This window comes from Anomaloglossus baeobatrachus, chromosome 2 (assembly GCF_048569485.1).
Source record: "Anomaloglossus baeobatrachus isolate aAnoBae1 chromosome 2, aAnoBae1.hap1, whole genome shotgun sequence".
NCBI lineage: Eukaryota > Metazoa > Chordata > Amphibia > Anura > Aromobatidae > Anomaloglossus > Anomaloglossus baeobatrachus.
Genome location: NC_134354.1, coordinates 585,409,855 through 585,428,457, shown reverse-complemented (window position 1 = coordinate 585,428,457; position 18,603 = coordinate 585,409,855). Strand labels below are relative to the sequence as shown.

Sequence of the window (18,603 nt, the reverse complement as noted above, 5' to 3'; positions counted from 1 at the left end):
ATATATATATATATATATATATACACATACATATATATATATACATATACATACATATATATACATATACATACATACATATACATATACATACACACGCCCCCCCCGTATATTCGGCTTATAAGACACACCCCCTACTTTCCCCCAAAATTTGGGGGAACAAAAGTGCGTCTTATAAAGCGAAGAATACGGTAATTGTTTTTTGAGAAAGAAAATAAAGCTGCTAGAATGGCCCAGGCAATCAGCTCACCTGAATCCAATACAACATTTCTGGAAGGAATTAAAGCTCAGAGTCAATGAAAGGATCCCACGGAACATCTGGGTTTTGAAGATTAATTGTGTGAAAGAATGGACCAAAAATCACACCTGAGCAATGCATGCATCTAGTTACAGGAGGCATCTTGACGCTGTTATCACCAACATAGGCTTTTGTATCAAGTATTAAATTTCAGCAAGTGTGTGCAATGTTTTTTCCCTGTGTCATTTCTCATTATCACACAATTTATGGATATCTATGGCTTGATTTCCTTACCTGTGTGAATTGGATGGGTTGTTACAGACATCTAGTGAGAAATTCAAAAGCATCTTTAGAAATATATTACTTAGAAAATTGGTGATGTGTTAAATATGTTATTTCACCTGCTGAATATAGGCATTTAGCATCAGGAAGAGGGTAGAGTTTAAAACTATTTACTTTTGTGGTGAAATCCTTTCCAGGATATTGAATTCTGAGTGACCCTAGTAACATGGATTGGGATAAGTAACCAGAAAAGGACATGCAGTACAGATTTACAATTACTAGGTGGATGATATGAAACGTTACGAGTGGCTAAGTGAAGAAAGCAATCACAAATAATTACAAGGATATAGACAATGGACACTTACAGCCTCAGCTTCTGCTCTGGTTTTGAAGGCAATTATCGCTCGGAGAGAAGAGTCGTCTATTTGGCAGTCTTCAATATCACCAAATTGCTTTAAAGAAAAGTACAAATGTGCATTCCATCAAAACCAACTCCAAAAGACCAAAAACAGATGAGAAATCTATGATGGATGGGTACTTCAGAGCCACAAATGTTACAAAATAAAGTCTAGAATATTACGAGGTGCAGAATTAAGGTGAGGTGGGTACGAATAACCACTTACCGACATTTGCTATACACATATGGCGCAAGTCAAAGCGAGCCGCATGAGCTGAGTCCGCACCACACCGGCAGATAGAGGCAGACCCTGACTTTGACACAGCCAATATCTGCCCTATGTGGAACAAAGATTTGCCTGCCCCGTTATCCTGATAAACGCTGATGTCAATCTCAGACAGCGGCAATGTGTGCCATCATGGGGGCACATCATTCTATGTGCCCATCGGCAGTCTCATGAGCACATGGCCTATCAGTTCCATCAGTTTCTGTGACAGCCAATGATCCGCTAAAGTTCACTGTGCATGTCATAGTGGTATTCCTGGGATAGGCAGCTTGTGGTTGGCATTCATAGGACACGCTGATTTTTGGTTTATACAGTAATATTGTGGGATTGCTGTATATAGTATCAATTCTGAACCCTACTTTAATCCCTGTTGAATATAATAATAATAATAATAATAAAAAACACATATTTGGCATTACCGCATCCATTAAAGTCTGAATCCCCAAAATCCAAAATTAACCTGATTGATAAAAAAAAACAACTGTAAATCAGAAGAAAAAAAATAACAAACACCAAAATTGTATTTTGTATTTTTCTGTTGCCGCAACACCACAAACAAAAGGGCTGCAAGTAATAATTAAAATGTCATATCTATACCAAAGTAGTACACTTAAATCATTACATTGCCCCACAAAAAAAAAATACTTTCTTTTCCCCCTGCAATTTTGTTTCGTTTTCGTTTTCTTCTAGTACACTATGGTAAAATGAATGGTGTCACTGAAAAGTACATCTCATCCTACAAAAAACAATATGGATACATGGACTGAAAAACAAGAAGAGTTAAGACCTTTGGACGAAGGAAAGGAAAAAACGAAAACACAAAAAAAGCCATGTCAGGAATGGGATAAAGAGGGGAAGGTCGTAACACAGAATACCAAGTGTTACTTTATATATTTGCTATACCTTGGTGGTTGATTTACTGTGCAGCCTCATCAGGAGAATGCATCACCTACAGTTTATTTTACTAATTAACCAAAGACTGGTCCCCCTGATCTGCAGACATTTATGGCGTACCCCGGTGATATGACAAATGTCTGAGATGAGAGTACCAATTTAACAGAATTATCATCCCATAACACTCTATACACTCATTACAAGAGAGATTCATTTCTGTAATAAACCTGTAGGCAGTAGTGAGGAGCGCTCTATTGGAGAGGAAGACATCACAAGAGCCCCCATTTGATCAAATGACATTATCGATCCATGTGACACTCCGCTTTTATCTCCGAGCACCAAATGTTGTATCATTCACAGTTCCAATATAGCAATAGGAAGCAATCCGAGCTTTGTCAGCCTGCAGCGCAGCCTGCTGCCCAGCATGGAAACTGCAGAGACTCATCCTCATGTTTAGAGGATCTAAATCACCAATCACCTGTATGAGGCTGCCCTTTATTTAAGAAAACAGTGGGCAGCCGCAAACGCCCATAAGGAAGTGCACCTATTACCCCCTAACAGAAGCTCGCTTTCTATAAAAATTAGATGGGTCTGAATTTCTGTCTGTGATTCCCTGGCATGCAGAGCGGGATCCTAAAATCTGCTGCACTGTCACTTACCGGTAATCTCAAGTGTTTAACTGAAACCGCGTTGCCGAGTTAGGGCGATACCAATCGGTAACTGCTGTGTACGAGGGGTTTTCGTTAAGCGTGCAAGATCTTATCACGATGCACAAGAATGTTGTGGAAACTCGCTCTACATGCCAGGAGCTCTCAACCTGGAGGATCAGACCCAAATTTTGCTAGAAAGTCAAGCCCTTAAAGTGTAGTGGGGGTGGGAGGCATTAGGGCCCCTTCGATTTAATGTCATTAAGTAAATTCGTATGTTCAGCTGACCACGGTTTTCTTAAACAGCCTCTGTCAGTATAGAATGACTGTTCAGTCCAAGTACAGGCGCCCGATGCATCATAGGGTGGTCGATTATTTAAATCCACCTTCCCACCTACTTATTTTGTATCCCCGTTCTCCTCTAGCTCTATGAAGCCAGAGCTATCAAAGAAAAGAGGGAGGTGATTGTGGGAAAAGAAGAGGGGCACAAGGCGTATTTAAAATGATTAGCCCTGCCATGAAGAATCAAGTGTCTGTACTTTGTTTGAACAGTCATTCTGTGGTAATTCCTTTAACCCCTTCATGACAAGGCGATTTTCCATTTTTAATTTTTGTTTTTTGCTCCCATTCTTTTGAGAGACGTACATTTTTTACTTTTCCGTCAATCTTGCCATATGAGGGCTTTTTTTTGCAGGACGAGTTGTACTTTTAAATGAAACCATTAGTTTTAGCATATAGTGTATTGAAAAACTGCAAAAAAAAATTCCAAGTGTGGGAAAAATTGCAAAAAAAAGTGTGATTGCACGATTGTTTTGGGGATATTTTATTCACAGTGTTGACTACATGGTAAAACTGATGCGTTGGTGTGATGTCTCAAGTTGTTACGGGTTCATAGACTCCAAACATGTAAAACTTTACATTTATCTAAAGGGTTAAACAAAATTCAGAAGTTTGTCCAAAAAAGGTGGCGAACGTTTTACGTCATTTTCCACGACCCATAGCGTTTTCATTTTTCAGGATAGGGGGCTGATTGACTGCTTATTTTTTGCGTCTGGAGCTGATGTTTTCAACGGTAGCATTTTTGTACAGATGCTACGTTTTGATCGCCTGTTGCATTTTGCGCAAAATTTGCTCCAACCAAAAACGTAATTTTGCATTTGCAATTTTTTTGCCGCTATGCCATGTACCAATCAGATTATTTGATTTTATATTTTGATAGATCCGACGTTTCTGAATGCGATACCAAATGGGTGTATTTTTTTTAACCCTTTATTTTTCAAAGGGGCGAATGGGGGGTATTTTAACTTTTAGGGTTTTGTTATTATTTTAAATTTTCTACAACTCTTTTTTTTTTTTTAAATTTTACTAGTTCCTCAAGGAGACTATACAGATCAGTAGTCTGATCGCTCATTCATTTCTCCTGATCAGAGCAGCATCGCTGTGAACAGGAGAAATGCTCTGTTCTTGTTACAGCTGCTGCTCTGTCGGCTGTAACAGGAGTTATGTCATGATAGTGACAGGAGTCATCACATGAACCTGTGCTACCATGGCAACCATCGGCTCTGCGTGATCGCGTCATGGGTTCTCCAATGCCGGTGGGGAAAGGCGCATTCCCTGTTGCGGCGCTTTAAGTCGCGCTGTCACATGTTGATAGAGCGGTTTAAGGGGTTGACAGGTGCAGCAGCCAGTGGTGATCACCTTTTCACAATTTAGGACGTACCATTATGTCTTCGGTCGTGAAGGGGTTAAACAAAAGGGCAGCCCCTGACATATGATCAGTACCCTTTAAAGGGGTACTCCGAGAAATGTAATACAAATAGCTGAAACAAAGTACATTTAAAAACCAAAATTTTTTACTAAAAATACTTTTAATTAGCAAAAATATAGCAAAAAGTTAATCTTTAGTTAGGATGTGAACTATGCTAGCTCTAAGCAGTTTCCCAGCCGTCCCAGGTCTTTGGACAGGCTGCATAAAGAGGTCTGCTGGAGGCAGACATCGGGTGAGGGTAGCATCCTGTCAGGTATCGTGAACGTGCATCCCTCTGTTCACTGAACCTGACCGCACTAGCGGAGGAGCAGACAAAAACAGAAGATTAATTTCAGTCAGCTAGAAAGGTTAACATTTATCTCATCGGCCTGACAGGTTTATTGGAGGGCAGGAAGACTGCATGAAGCTACTGAAATAAACAATACAAACTGTCCTCAGTTTGTCCTGTCCGGTGAACAGAAAATTGCGCGTTCACGATACCAGAAAGGATGTTACCCTCACCCGATGTCTGTCACCAGCACACATCTTTACGCAGTCTGTCGTAAGACATGGGGACTGCTGGAATCTGATATATTTCAAATTCTGATTGAAAGATTGGTGTTACCTGTTTGCTAAAGAAAGGTATGTAGTAAAATTTGTAATATTTAAATGTATTGTTTTTTTCTTCCCTTTCGCCCCATTGAAAGAAAGAAAGAAAAAAAAACACCACAACACATCACAGTGTTCAGAAATGCCTGAGCTATCAAAATATAAAGTCCATTAATCTGATCGGTAAATGGTGTAGCGGAAAAAAAATACCAAACGCCAAAATTACATTTTTTTTGTCGCCACAAATTTTGCACAAAATGCAATTACAGGCGATCAAAACGTAGCATCTGTGCAAAAATGGGACTGTGAAAAAGGTCACTTCGAGACGCAAAAATTAAGCCTTCACTGAGTCATAGATCCCGAAAGAAGGGAATTTTGTTTACTTACCGTAAATTCCTTTTCTTCTAGCTCCAATTGGGAGACCCAGACAATTGGGTGTATAGCTACTGCCTCCGGAGGCCACACAAAGCACTACACTTAAAAGTGTAAAGCCCCTCCCCTTCTGCCTATACACCCCCCGTGGGATCACGGGCTCCTCAGTTTTAGTGCAAAAGCAAGAAGGAGGAAAGCCAATAACTGGTTTAAAAACAAATTCGATCCGAAGAAACATCGCAGAACTGAAACCATTCAACATGAACAACATGTGTACCCGAAAAAACAAAAATCCCTAAGAAAACAGGGCGGGTGCTGGGTCTCCCAATTGGAGCTAGAAGAAAAGGAATTTACGGTAAGTAAACAAAATTCCCTTCTTCTTTGTCGCTCCTAATTGGGAGACCCAGACAATTGGGACGTCCAAAAGCAGTCCCTGGGTGGGTAAAATAACACCTCGTGATAGGGCCGAAAAAACAGCCCTTTCCTACAGGTGGGCAACCGCCGCCTGAAGGACTTGTCTACCTAGGCTGGCGTCCGCCGAAGCGTAGGTATGCACCTGATAATGCTTGGTAAAAGTGTGCAGACTCGACCAGGTAGCCGCCTGGCACACCTGCTGAGCCGTAGCCTGGTGCCGTAATGCCCAGGACGCACCCACGGCTCTGGTAGAATGGGCCTTCAGCCCTGAGGGAACCGGAATCCCAGCAGAACGGTAGGCTTCAAGAATTGGTTCCTTGATCCACCGAGCCAGGGTGGATTTGGAAGCTTGCGACCCTTTACGCTGACCAGCGACAAGGATAAAGAGTGCATCCGAGCGGCGCAGAGGCGCCGTGCGGGAAATGTAGATTCTGAGTGCTCTCACCAGATCCAACAAATGCAAATCCCTTTCACATTGATGAACTGGATGAGGACACAGAGAAGGTAAGACGATATCCTGATTGAGATGAAAGGGGGGATACCACCTTAGGGAGAAACTCCGGAATCGGGCGCAGAACCACCTTGTCCTGGTGAAACACCAGAAAGGGAGATTTGCATGAAAGCGCTGCTAGCTCGGACACTCTCCGAAGAGATGTGACCGCTACTAGAAAGGCCACTTTCTGTGAAAGGCGAGAAAGGGAAACATCCCTCATAGGCTCGAAAGGCGGCTTCTGGAGAGCAATTAGAACCCTGTTCAGATCCCAGGGCTCTAACGGCCGCTTGTAAGGAGGGACGATATGACAAACCCCTTGCAGAAACGTGCGTACCTGAGGAAGTCGTGCTAGGCGTTTCTGAAAATATACAGATAGCGCTGAGACTTGTCCTTTAAGGGAGCCGAGCGACAAACCTTTATCCAAACCGGATTGTAGGAAAGAAAGAAGAGTAGGCAATGCAAATGGCCAGGGAGAAACTCCCTGAGCAGAGCACCAAGATAAGAATATCTTCCACGTCCTGTGGTAGATCTTGGCGGAGGATGGTTTTCTAGCCTGTCTCATGGTGGCAATGACCTCTTGAGATAATCCTGAAGACGCTAGGATCCAGGACTCAATGGCCACACAGTCAGGTTCAGGGCCGCAGAATTCTGATGGAAAAACGGCCCTTGGGACAACAAGTCCGGTCGGTCTGGTAGTGCCCACGGTTGGCCTACCGTGAGGTGCCACAGATCCGGGTACCACGACCTCCTCGGCCAGTCTGGAGCGACGAGGATGGCGCGGCGGCAGTCGGACCTGATCTTGCGCAGCACTCTGGGCAACAGTGCCAGAGGTGGAAACACATAAGGTAGCCGGAACAGCGACCAATCTTGAACTAAGGCGTCCGCCGCCAGAGCTCGGTGATCGTGAGACCGTGCCATGAAAGCCGGGACCTTGTTGTTGTGCCGGGACGCCATTAGGTCGACGTCCGGCATCCCCCAGCGGCGACAGATCTCCTGAAACACGTCCGGGTGAAGAGACCATTCCCCTGCGTCCATACCCTGGCGACTGAGGAAGTCTGCTTCCCAGTTTTCCACGCCTGGGATGTGAACTGCGGATATGGTGGATGCCATGTCTTCCACCCACGTCAGAATCCGCCGGACTTCCTGGAAGGCTTGCCGACTGCGTGTTCCTCCTTGGTGGTTGATGTATGCCACCGTTGTGGAGTTGTCCGACTGAATTCGGATCTGCTTGCCTTCCAGCCACTGCTGGAAGGCTTGTAGGGCAAGATACACTGCTCTGATTTCCAGAACATTGATCTGAAGGGTGGACTCTTGCTGAGTCCACGTACCTTGAGCCCTGTGGTGGAGAAAAACTGCTCCCCACCCTGAAAGACTCGCGTCTGTCGTAACCACCGCCCAGGATGGGGGTAGAAAGGACTTTCCTTTTGACAATGAAGTGGGAAGAAGCCACCACCGAAGAGATTCCTTGGCCGCCTGAGAAAGGGAGACGTTCCTGTCGAGGGACGTCGACTTCCCGTCCCATTGGCGGAGAATGTCCCATTGTAGTGGACGCAGATGAAACTGCGCGAAAGGGACAGCCTCCATTGTTGCTACCATCTTCCCTAGGAAGTGCATGAGGCGTCTTAAGGGGTGTGACTGGCCTTGAAGGAGAGATTGCACCCCTGTCTGTAGTGAACGCTGTTTGTCCAGCGGAAGCTTCACTATCGCTGGGAGAGTATGAAACTCCATGCCAAGATATGTTAGCGATTGGGTCGGAGTCAGATTTGACTTTGAAAAGTTGATGATCCACCCGAAACTCTGGAGAGTCTCCAGCGCAACATTCAGGCTGTATTGGCATGCCTCTTGAGAGGGTGCCTTGACCAGTAGATCGTCCAAATACGGGATCACAGAGTGACCTTGAGAGTGCAGGACTGCTACTACTGCTGCCATGACCTTGGTGAAGACCCGTGGGGCTGTCGCCAGCCCGAAAGGCAGAGCTACGAACTGAAGGTGTTCGTCTCCTATAACGAAGCGTAGAAAACGCTGATGCTCTGGAGCAATCGGCACGTGGAGATAAGCATCCTTGATGTCTATTGATGCTAGGAAATCTCCTTGAGACATTGAGGCGATGACGGAGCGGAGGGATTCCATCCGGAACCGCCTGGTTTTCACGTGCTTGTTGAGCAGTTTTAAATCCAGAACGGGACGGAAAGACCCGTCCTTTTTTGGCACCACAAACAAATTGGAGTAAAAACCGTGACCTTGCTCCTGAAGAGGAACAGGGGTCACCACTCCTACTGCCTTTAGAGTGCACACCGCTTGCAGAAGAGCATCGGCTCGGTCGGGAGGTGGAGAAGTTCTGAAGAATCGAGTTGGAGGACGAGAACTGAACTCTATCCTGTACCCGTGAGACAGAATGTCTCTCACCCAACGGTCTTTGACCTGTGGCAGCCAAATGTCGCCAAAGCGGGAGAGCCTGCCACCGACCGAGGATGCGGAGACAGGAGGCCGAAAGTCATGAGGAAGCCGCCTTGGTAGCGGGTCTTCCGGCTGTCTTTTTTGGGCGTGACTGAGCCCGCCAAGAATCTGAGCTCCTCTGATCCTTTTGAGTCCTTTTGGACAAGGAGAATCGGGACCTGCCCGAGCCTCGAAAGGACCGAAACCCCGACTGTCCCCTCCTCTGTTGGGGTTTGTTTTGTCTGGGCTGAGGTAAGGATGAATCCTTACCCTTGGACTGTTTAATGATTTCATCCAAACGCTCACCGAACAGTCGGTCACCAGAAAATGGCAAACTGGTTAAGCACTTTTTGGAAGCAGAATCTGCCTTCCATTCCCTTAACCACAAGGCTCTGCGTAAAACCACGGAGTTGGCGGACGCCACTGCCGTACGGCTCGTAGAGTCCAGGACAGCATTAATCGCGTAAGACGCAAATGCAGACATTTGAGAGGTTAAGGATGCCACCTGCGGAACAGATGTACGTGTGACCGTGTCAATCTGTGTAAGACCAGCTGAAATAGCTTGGAGTGCCCATACGGCTGCGAATGCTGGAGCAAACGACGCGCCGATAGCTTCATAGATGGATTTCAACCAGAGCTCCATCTGTCTGTCAGTGGCATCTTTAAGTGCAGCCCCATCTTCCACTGCAACTATGGATCTAGCCGCAAGCCTAGAGATTGGAGGATCCACCTTGGGACACTGGGTCCAGCCCTTGACCACATCAGGAGGAAAGGGATAACGTGTATCCTTAAGCCGTTTGGAGAAACGCTTATCTGGATAAGCGTGGTGTTTCTGGACTGACTCTCTAAAGTCAGAGTGGTCCAGAAAAGTACTTAATTTACGCTTGGGATACCTGAAATGGAATTTCTCCTGCTGTGAAGCTGACTCCTCCACTGGAGGAGCTGGGGGAGAAATATCCAACATTCTATTGATGGACGCTATAAGATCATTCACTATGGCGTCACCATCAGGAGTATCCAGATTGAGAGCGGTCTCAGGATCAGAATCCTGATCAGCTACCTCCGCCTCATCATACAGAGAGTCCTCCTGCTGGGACCCTGACCAGTGTGATGAAGTCGAGGGCCGCTCATAGCGAGCTCGCTTAGGCTGTCTGGGACTGTCGTCCGTGTCAGAGCCTTCACCCTGGGATGCATGGGACACCCCCGGAGCCCGGAGCTGTTCCAACTGAGGGGGACCAGGGAGCAATGATTCAACAGTGCCCATGGTCTGAGATACTGGTCTAGACTGCAAAGTTTCTAGAATTTTAGTCATAGTCACAGACAATCTATCCGCAAAAACTGCAAACTCCGTCCCCGTCACCTGGACAGTATTCACAGGTGGTTCTCCCTGGGTCACCTCTAGCAGAGGCCCCGGCCGAGCAAGTGCCACAGGGGCCGAGCACTGCACACAATGGGGGTCAGTGGAACCTGCCGGTACAGTAGCCTCACATGCGGTACAAGCAGCATAGAAAGCCTGTGCCTTGGCACCCTTGCTTTTTGCGGATGACATGCTGTTGTCTCCTCTGAGCAATCTAGGAGGGTATATAGCCAAGAATGGCTGCCGGCGTTCTGTGAAGAGGGGCGGACCGTGGGCGTGCCTCAGACAAAGTGCGGGAAACTGGCGTCCCACTGTGTCCAGTGTGAGGGCTGGAGTATGTAAAGTAGACTCCAGTCCTCTGCGCTGATGTTCTGTACAGCGTCCCGCCCTTCCCCTGACTGGCAGGCCTGGGGGCGGGAACGAAGCGAAACTAGGCCGCAAAAGCCGGGGACTCGAGTAATAAGCGCGGCCGTCATATATGCACGGCCAGCGCGGAAGTCCCCGGCGCACCACAAGTCCCAGCCGCGCCGCAGTGTAAACTGACAGCAGCGGCCGGCGCGGCAGTTCCCAATACATTAACTCACTCAGCAGAGCTGTGGTGAGTAGTGGCACAAGCGCGCAGCGCTGTTGTCCCCGGCACACTAACACACCCAGCAATGCTGCAGTGTGTCTGCGCGCGGTCTGTACGGGGACACAGAGTACCTTGACGTAGCAGGGCCATGTCCCTGACGATACTCAGCTCCATATCCAGCAGATTCCCCAGCGGCTGTGGATGGAGCACGGTCTCAGTGCCTGGAGACCGGTAAAATCCCACTTCACCCAGAGCCCTAAGGGGGATGGGGAAGGAAGCAGCATGTGGGCTCCAGCCTCCGTACCCGCAATGGGTACCTCAACCTTAACAAACACCGCCGACAAAAGTGGGGTGAGAAGGGAGCATGCTGGGGGCCCTAGTATGGGCCCTCTTTTCTTCCATCCGACATAGTCAGCAGCTGCTGCTGACTAAACAGTGGAGCTATGCGTGGATGTCTGACCTCCTTCGCACAAAGCATGAAAACTGAGGAGCCCGTGATCCCACGGGGGGTGTATAGGCAGAAGGGGAGGGGCTTTACACTTTTAAGTGTAGTGCTTTGTGTGGCCTCCGGAGGCAGTAGCTATACACCCAATTGTCTGGGTCTCCCAATTAGGAGCGACAAAGAAAATGAGAATGCTATGGATAGCAGAAAATTGCGCAAAAAGTACGCCACTTTTTTTGGACAAACTTCAGATTTTTTTTAACACTTTAGACAAAAGTAAACCCTATTCATATTTCATGTCTACGAACTCGCACTGACCTGAGGCATCACACCCACACATCAGTTTTACCATATAGTGGACACAGTGAATAAAATCTCAAAAACAAATCGTGCAAGCACAATTTTTTTGATATTTTTCCACATTTGGAATTTTTTTGCCATTTACCAGTACACCATATGGTAAAACTTATTATTTCATTTTAAAGTATAACTCGTTCCGCAAAAAATGAGCCCTCACAATGCCTATATTGACAAAAAAATAAAAATGATTCGGCTCTTGGAAGAAGGGTAGCAAACAAAAAAAACAAAACGGAAAGAGCAAAATTGGCCGGTCGTGAACGGGTTAAACATTGAATTTTTTTTTTTTCTCTACATTTTTTTTTTACTACCCTTAGGAGGGCTTGAACCTGTTATTGTCTGGTTGCATATGCTATATATATTGCTATACAACAGTAGTGCAGTATATTGTGAAATTGCTGTTCTTTCCTACAGGCTGAACTGTAAGGCTATGGGCGCATGTAGCGTTTGCCCCTGCAGAAATTTCTGCAGCGATTTGAACAGCACACATGCGCTTCAAATCGCTGCAGAAAGTGTCCATAATGAAAAAAAAGCCGATTTCATGCGCTCTGACTGCAGCCCCTCCCATAGACAGAGCGGGGGATGCATGCAGAGCGCACGGAATAAGTGACATGTCACTTCTTAGAATGCGCGCTTCGGGCAGCAGCCGAAGCGCTGCACTCTAATACGCCACGTGCGCACGTCTCCTGCATAATCTTCATAAATTATGCTGGGGACACAGAACGCATGCAGTTACGCAACGTGCGCACATAGCCTAAAGGTGAGATAGCCGTTATGGGCCCTTTAGGAGGCATGTGGCTGCCACAGTAACCTGTTTCCCACGATCGCATCGCAGGGAGCCAGTGAGATACGCAGCAACGTAAATTAAATGTCACCATCAGTGATTTAGAGCGAGGTTTAAATAGTTAAACTACAGTTATTGGTGCTAGCTCTGGTCGCCGCAGTTACAAGCAGATGCAGGGTAAGTAATAGGGATGATCGAATACTTCAAATATTCGGCTTCGCGAATATTTTCCGATTATGTTGCCGCTATTCGACTATTTGCGAATATTCGATGCGCAATGTAAATCTATGGGAAACCCGAATAACAACTATTCGGGCTTCCCATAGACTTACATTGCGCATCGAATATTCGCATAGCGGCGACCTATTCGTCGAATATTTGCAAAGCCGAATAATTGAGGTATTCGATCATCCCTAGTAAGTAACGTATAAGTGGTATGAAGCAGATTCAGCTCCTAAGTAGCATCATCCAGCCATAAGCGACCTATGATGAAAGTGTATGTCATGGGTTGTTAAGATGTGAAAAGATATTTTCCAGTTTTTCCTATTACTATTATTATATATTATTAACTATTTATTGTAACTGCATCAAAAAAAAAAAAAAAAAAAAAAAACAACAACAAAATACAACTTAAAGAGAAATGATTCCAAATTCTTACAAATATATACAATTCAATATTAGGGATAGGACAGGATATTGTGAACTATACATTAAACAATCTGGGTTTTTTGGTATACTTTCCATGATGCTACAGTTTAAATCCATTTGACATACAAATCACAAAAAAAGGAAAATAAAGCAATGCATTTCTACGTTTGTCTGACTTACTGCAAAGTGAGGAAGGAGATCTTCCCTATCACCTTCAGTAAACCCAAAGATTTCAAGAGCTTTTGGCCGGTGGTCTACCACAGCATGCATTGGGACTCCACGGCCTCTGCCTCGGCCCCTGCCTCGCCCTCGTGACATTCCTCTTCCCCTCATGTGAGCTCCTCTTCCACGTCCTGAAGAAAGAATACCTCGTTTTGCTGCCTGCAAGGATAGCAATATTTTTAATATTCATTACAGGGCAAAAAAAACATAAGCAGACACAGGCAATGCTTTCATGGCGATTTCTTGTCGAGGTGGAAAGGCAAACACAATTTTGACCAAATTGTTTGGTAGCCAAGAAGTCTTACCTAACTGCTTCAATAATAAAAAGAGAATTTTGTTACTTACCGTAAATTCTTTTTCTTATAGTTCCGTATTGGGAGACCCAGACCATGGGTGTTTAGCTTCTGCCTCCGGAGGACACACAAAGTACTACACTTAAAAGTGTAGCTCCTCCCTCTGAGCTTATACACCCCCTGGTAGCCAGTCCTAGCCAGTTTAGTGCAAAAGCTGAAGGAGAATAGCCACCCACAAGTAGAACCGAAACAACCGGAGACTCTGTCCACGACAACAGCCGGTGATAACACACGGAACAAGAAAATTTCCCACAGGCAACAGGGAGGGAGCTGGGTCTCCCAATACGGAACTATAAGAAAAATAATTTACGGTAAGTAATAAAATTCTCTTTTTCTTTATCGTTCCTTTGGGAGACCCAGACCATGGGACTTTCCATTGCTGTCCCTGGGTGGGAATAAACAGAAAAAACTAAGAAGTAAGCGGAGCCTAACTTCACAAGTGGGCGACAGCCGCCTGAAGGATGCGTCTGCCTAAGCTCGCATCTGCCGAAGCATGAGCATGCACTTGGTAGTGCTTCGAAAAGGTATGCAGGCTAGACCAAGTGGCAGCCTGACAGACTTGTTGAGCCGTAGCCTGGTGCCTAAAAGCCCAAGAGGCACCGACAGCTCTGGTCGAGTGTGCTTTGATCCCCGGCGGGGGAGGCACCTGAGTACTCTGGTAGGCGTCCGAAATGGTCGATCTAATCCAACGGGCCAAGGTCGGCTTAGAAGCAGAGAGACCCTTGCGCCGCCCTGTGGTTAGCACAAAAAGAGAGGTGCACCGCCTAAGCGCAGCGGTGCGAGACACATAGATCCGGAGAGCACGCACCAGATCTAGAGTATGCAGCGCTTTCTCAAAGCGATGAACAGGGGCCGGACAGAAGGAAGGCAAGGAAACATCCTGGTTAAGGTGGAAGGGAGAGACCACCTTAGGAAGAAAGTCCGGGGTCGGACGGAGAACTACCTTGTCTTGGTGAAAAACCAAAAAAGGTGACTCCGAGGAGAGCGCAGCCAAATCAGAGACTCTCCTGAGAGAAGTTATGGCAACTAGAAAGGCCACCTTTTGAGAAACACGATACAAAGAAACCTCCCTAAGGGGCTCGAAAGGGGGTTTCTGCAATACCGTGAGGACCAAGTTAAGGTCCCAGGGATCCAAGGGCCGCCGATAAGGCGGAATGATGTGAGACGCACCTTGCATGAAGGTGCGGACCTGAGCCACCCGGGCGAGACGCCGCTGGAACAGCACTGATAGAGCTGAGACTTGTCCCTTGAGAGAGTTGAGGGACAGTCCTAGCTGCAGACCGGACTGTAAAAAAAGACAGAAGGGTCGGCAACGAGAATGGCCAAGGAGAATGGCCGGAAGAGCGACACCAGGACAGGAAAATTTTCCAAGTCCTGTGATAGATCTTGACGGAGGAAGACTAACGGGCCCGAGTCATAGTGGAGATGAGTTCAGGAGGAATACCAGAAGCCGTCAAAATCCAGGACTCAAGAGCCACGCCGTCAATTTGAGTGCCGCAGAATTCGGGCGGAAAAACGGACCTTGCGAGAGCAGGTCTGGACGGTCCGGAAGATGCCACAGCATCTCCACGGACAGTTGGAGCAGGTCCGGATACCAAGCTCGCCTGGGCCAGTCCGGTGCAATGAGGATGACTCGACGGCCCTCCTATCTGATCTTGCGCAGGACTCTGGGCAAAAGAGCTAGAGGGGGAAACACGTAGGACAGACGAAACTGGGACCAGTCTTGAACCAGAGCGTCCGCGGCGAAGGCCTGAGGATCGTGGGAGCGAGCCACGTAAACCGGAACCTTGTTGTTGTGATGGGATGCCATTAGGTCCACGTCCGGAGTGCCCCACTTGGGGCAGATTGACTGAAACACTGCCGGGTGAAGGGACCACTCTCGCCACCGTCCACGGATTGACGGCTGAGATAATCTGCCTCCCAGTTTTCTACGCCAGGGATGTGGACTGCGGATATGGTGGACTTGGAGTCCTCCGCCCATTGAGGAATGCGTTGGACCTCCAACATTGCCAGGCGGCTGCGTGTCCCGCCTTGGTGATTGATGTAGGCAACCGCTGTCGCGTTGTCTGACTGGACTCGAATGTGCCTGCCCGCCAACAGGTGGTGAAAGGCTAAGAGAGCTAGAAGCACAGCTCTGGTTTCCAGCACATTGATTGAAAGGGCTGACTCGGACGGAGTACAAGTGCCCTGTGCTCTGTGGTGGAGATGTACCGCTCCCCAGCCGGATAGGCTGGCATCCGTGGTGAGAATCACCCAGCACGGAGTCAGGAAGGAGCGCCCTTGGGACAGGGAGAGGGGTCGAAGCCACCACTGAAGAGAGCTCCTGGTCCGTGGCGACAGAGCCACTAACTTCTGTAAGGAGGAAGGCCGCTTGTCCCAACAGCGGAGAATGTTCAGCTGCAGAGGACGCAGATGGAACTGGGCAAAGGGAACCGCCTCCATGGAGGCCACCATTTGACCCAGCACCTGCATCAGGCGCCTGAGGGAATAACGGCGGGGCCTCAGGAGAGAGCGCACCGCCAACCGGAGAGACTGCTGTTTGTCTAAGGGCAACTTCACAAGTGCCGGCAAAGTCTCGAACTGCATCCCTAGGTGGAGGGGTGGAAGAGAATTCTATCCTGTAGCCGTGAGATATGATGTCTCTCACCCACTGATCGGAGACTTGCTTTAACCAAGCGTCGCCAAAGTGGGAGAGCCGGCCACCGACTAAGGACGTGGCTGGAGCGGGCCGAGAGTCATGAGGAAGCTGCCTTAGTGGCAGAACCTCCTGCGGTCTTCTGCGGACGCGCTTTTGGGCACCAGTTGGATTTCTGATCCTTGGCTGAGTTAGCGGACGAGGCGGAAGGCTTAGAGGATGACCAGTTGGAGGAACGAAAGGAACGAAACCTCGATTGATTCCTACCCTGGGCGGGTTTCCTGGTCCTGGTTTGTGGCATGGAAGTACTCTTCTCGCCAGTAGCTTCTTTAATTATTTCGTCCAGCTGTTCACCAAACAGCCGTGAACCAGCAAAAGGGAGCCTAGCAAGAAACTTCTTGGAAGAAGCATCTGCCTTCCACTCTCGAAGCCACAAAATCCTGCGGATAACAAGAGAATTAGCTGAAGCCACCGCAGTGCGGTGAGCAGCATCTAGCATGGCAGACATGGCATAGGATGAAAAAGCTGAAGCCTGAGCAGTTAAGGTAACCATCTCAGGCATAGATTCCTTGGTGAGGGAATGCATCTCCTCTAGAGAAGCAGAGATGGCTTTGAGAGCCCACACTGCTGCAAAAGTCGGGGAAAACGCGGCCCCCGCAGCTTCATACACAGATTTGGCCAGAAGGTCAATCTGACGGTCAGTGGAATCCTTAAGTGAGGTGCCGTCAGACACAACGGTCCGGGCTGATAGCCTAAACACCGGAGGGTCTACCTTTGGGGAGTGAGACCACTCCTTGACCACCTCAGGTGGAAATGGAAACCGGTCATCAGAACCACGCTTTGGAAAGCGTTTGTCAGGGCAGGCCCTGGGTTTGGTCACAGCGGTCTGAAAACTGGAGTGGTTAAAGAACACACTCTTCACTCTCTTAGGCGAGGTAAACTGATGTTTTTCTGACAAAGAGAGTTGCTCCTCTGACACTGGCGGATTGAGATCCAGCACAGAATTAATAGAAGCAATCAAATCACTAAGATCTGAGTCACCCTCAGAGAAATCGATGGGATACATAGCCTCCGAGCCCCCAGTGAGGGCATCCTCCTCATCTTGAGAGTCAGCTCTTGAGACAGAGCCGTGGGATGGGGAGGGGGAGGAAACCCTGCGCCTTCTCTTAGAAGGACGGGGTCTGGGATCAGATGATGAATCCTCCGTGAGCTCCGATGGACGGAGGTCAGAGGATAGGAGTCCTCTGTCAAGAGTATTAGAGGCACCCTGTGAGGGGGGCTGATGCATATTCATCAAAGTCCTGGACAAAAGCCCCATGGACTCAGCAAATGACTGGGATATGGACCTAGAAAAGGACTCTACCCAGGCCGGGGGTTCAATCACAGGTGCAGCAGCAGCCTGAGAGACCACTGGGGGTGAGACTCCAGGCTGTGGCACCACCAAGTTAGAGCAGACATCACAATGTGGATAGGTGCTCAGCTCAGGCAGCAGGAGCTTACATGCAGTGCATGCAGAACAAGCTTTGGAGCCTTGCTCCTTGTGTGAGACATGCTGCTGGAGTGGGGGCTTTGCAGAGAATGAACCCCAGGGAGAATATACAGAGGTCCACAACCGGAGACCGGCTGTGGCTTACCAGACCGCTGAGCGCGGTGTTGTGTGCCCTCCAGATCCCGAAGCCCGGTCCCCCAGAGCGCAGCACCTCAGCAGAGATGCAGAATGCAGGATGTCCCAGAGCAGAGTGAACTCTGCCTGAGAAGAGGGTGTTCCTATAAAAGAGCGGGAACTGGAGGGCTATAGAGACCTGCAGGGAAGGAGGGACGCCCCAGCAGTGGGGAGTGTCCCTCCCCTGTGTAGAACGGCCGCCGGGAGGAGCCGAACCTGTCCCTCTGCATGAGTGACATGCGAGGGCAGGAAAACGAAACTAGGCCTCCGGCGAAGCCGGGGCCTAAATTTAAGCGGCGAGGCCGACAAGCAGGCACCATCGGCGCGGTTCTCAGGCAAAAGCTAGAGAACCCGCCGGAAAAGTTAAAACAATCACATACAGCATACTCTCCCCTTACAATAAAGAACCGGGACCCCCAACATAAACGTCTCAGGTACTTAGCTGCTGAGACGCAGGGCCATGTCCCTGGGGATGAGTGCTCCGGTCCAACAGAATCCTCAAGGGGCTGTGGATGGAGACCGGACTCCTGCCAGGCATTGAGACCGTGCTGGCTCCCACTTCAAGCCAGAGCCCTGAAGGGATGGTGAAGGAGCGCGGCACGTAAGGCTGCAGCCTTGTAAATCAACCTTAACAACACCGCCGACACAGTGGGGTGAGAAGGGACATGCCGGGAGTCCAGACATGGACCCGCTTTTCTTCAAACTCTTTCCAAAAGTCAAACAAATCAGATGAGAATGCATGTGTGGATGTATGCC

The 18,603-nt window shown here is 48.2% G+C and overlaps 1 protein-coding gene across 1 annotated transcript in view; it reads right to left on the bottom strand.

The window, feature by feature from the left end:
- Positions 1-18,603, bottom strand: part of RBM26 (RNA binding motif protein 26) — a 252,850-nt gene that overhangs the window by 30,223 nt on the left and 204,024 nt on the right. The window contains exons 20-21 of the mRNA XM_075336770.1: positions 13,155-13,355; positions 886-972 (exon numbers count right to left, since the gene is read on the bottom strand). Of these exons, the coding sequence (XP_075192885.1) occupies positions 886-972; positions 13,155-13,355 (288 nt within the window). The remainder of the gene's footprint in view (positions 1-885; positions 973-13,154; positions 13,356-18,603) is intronic.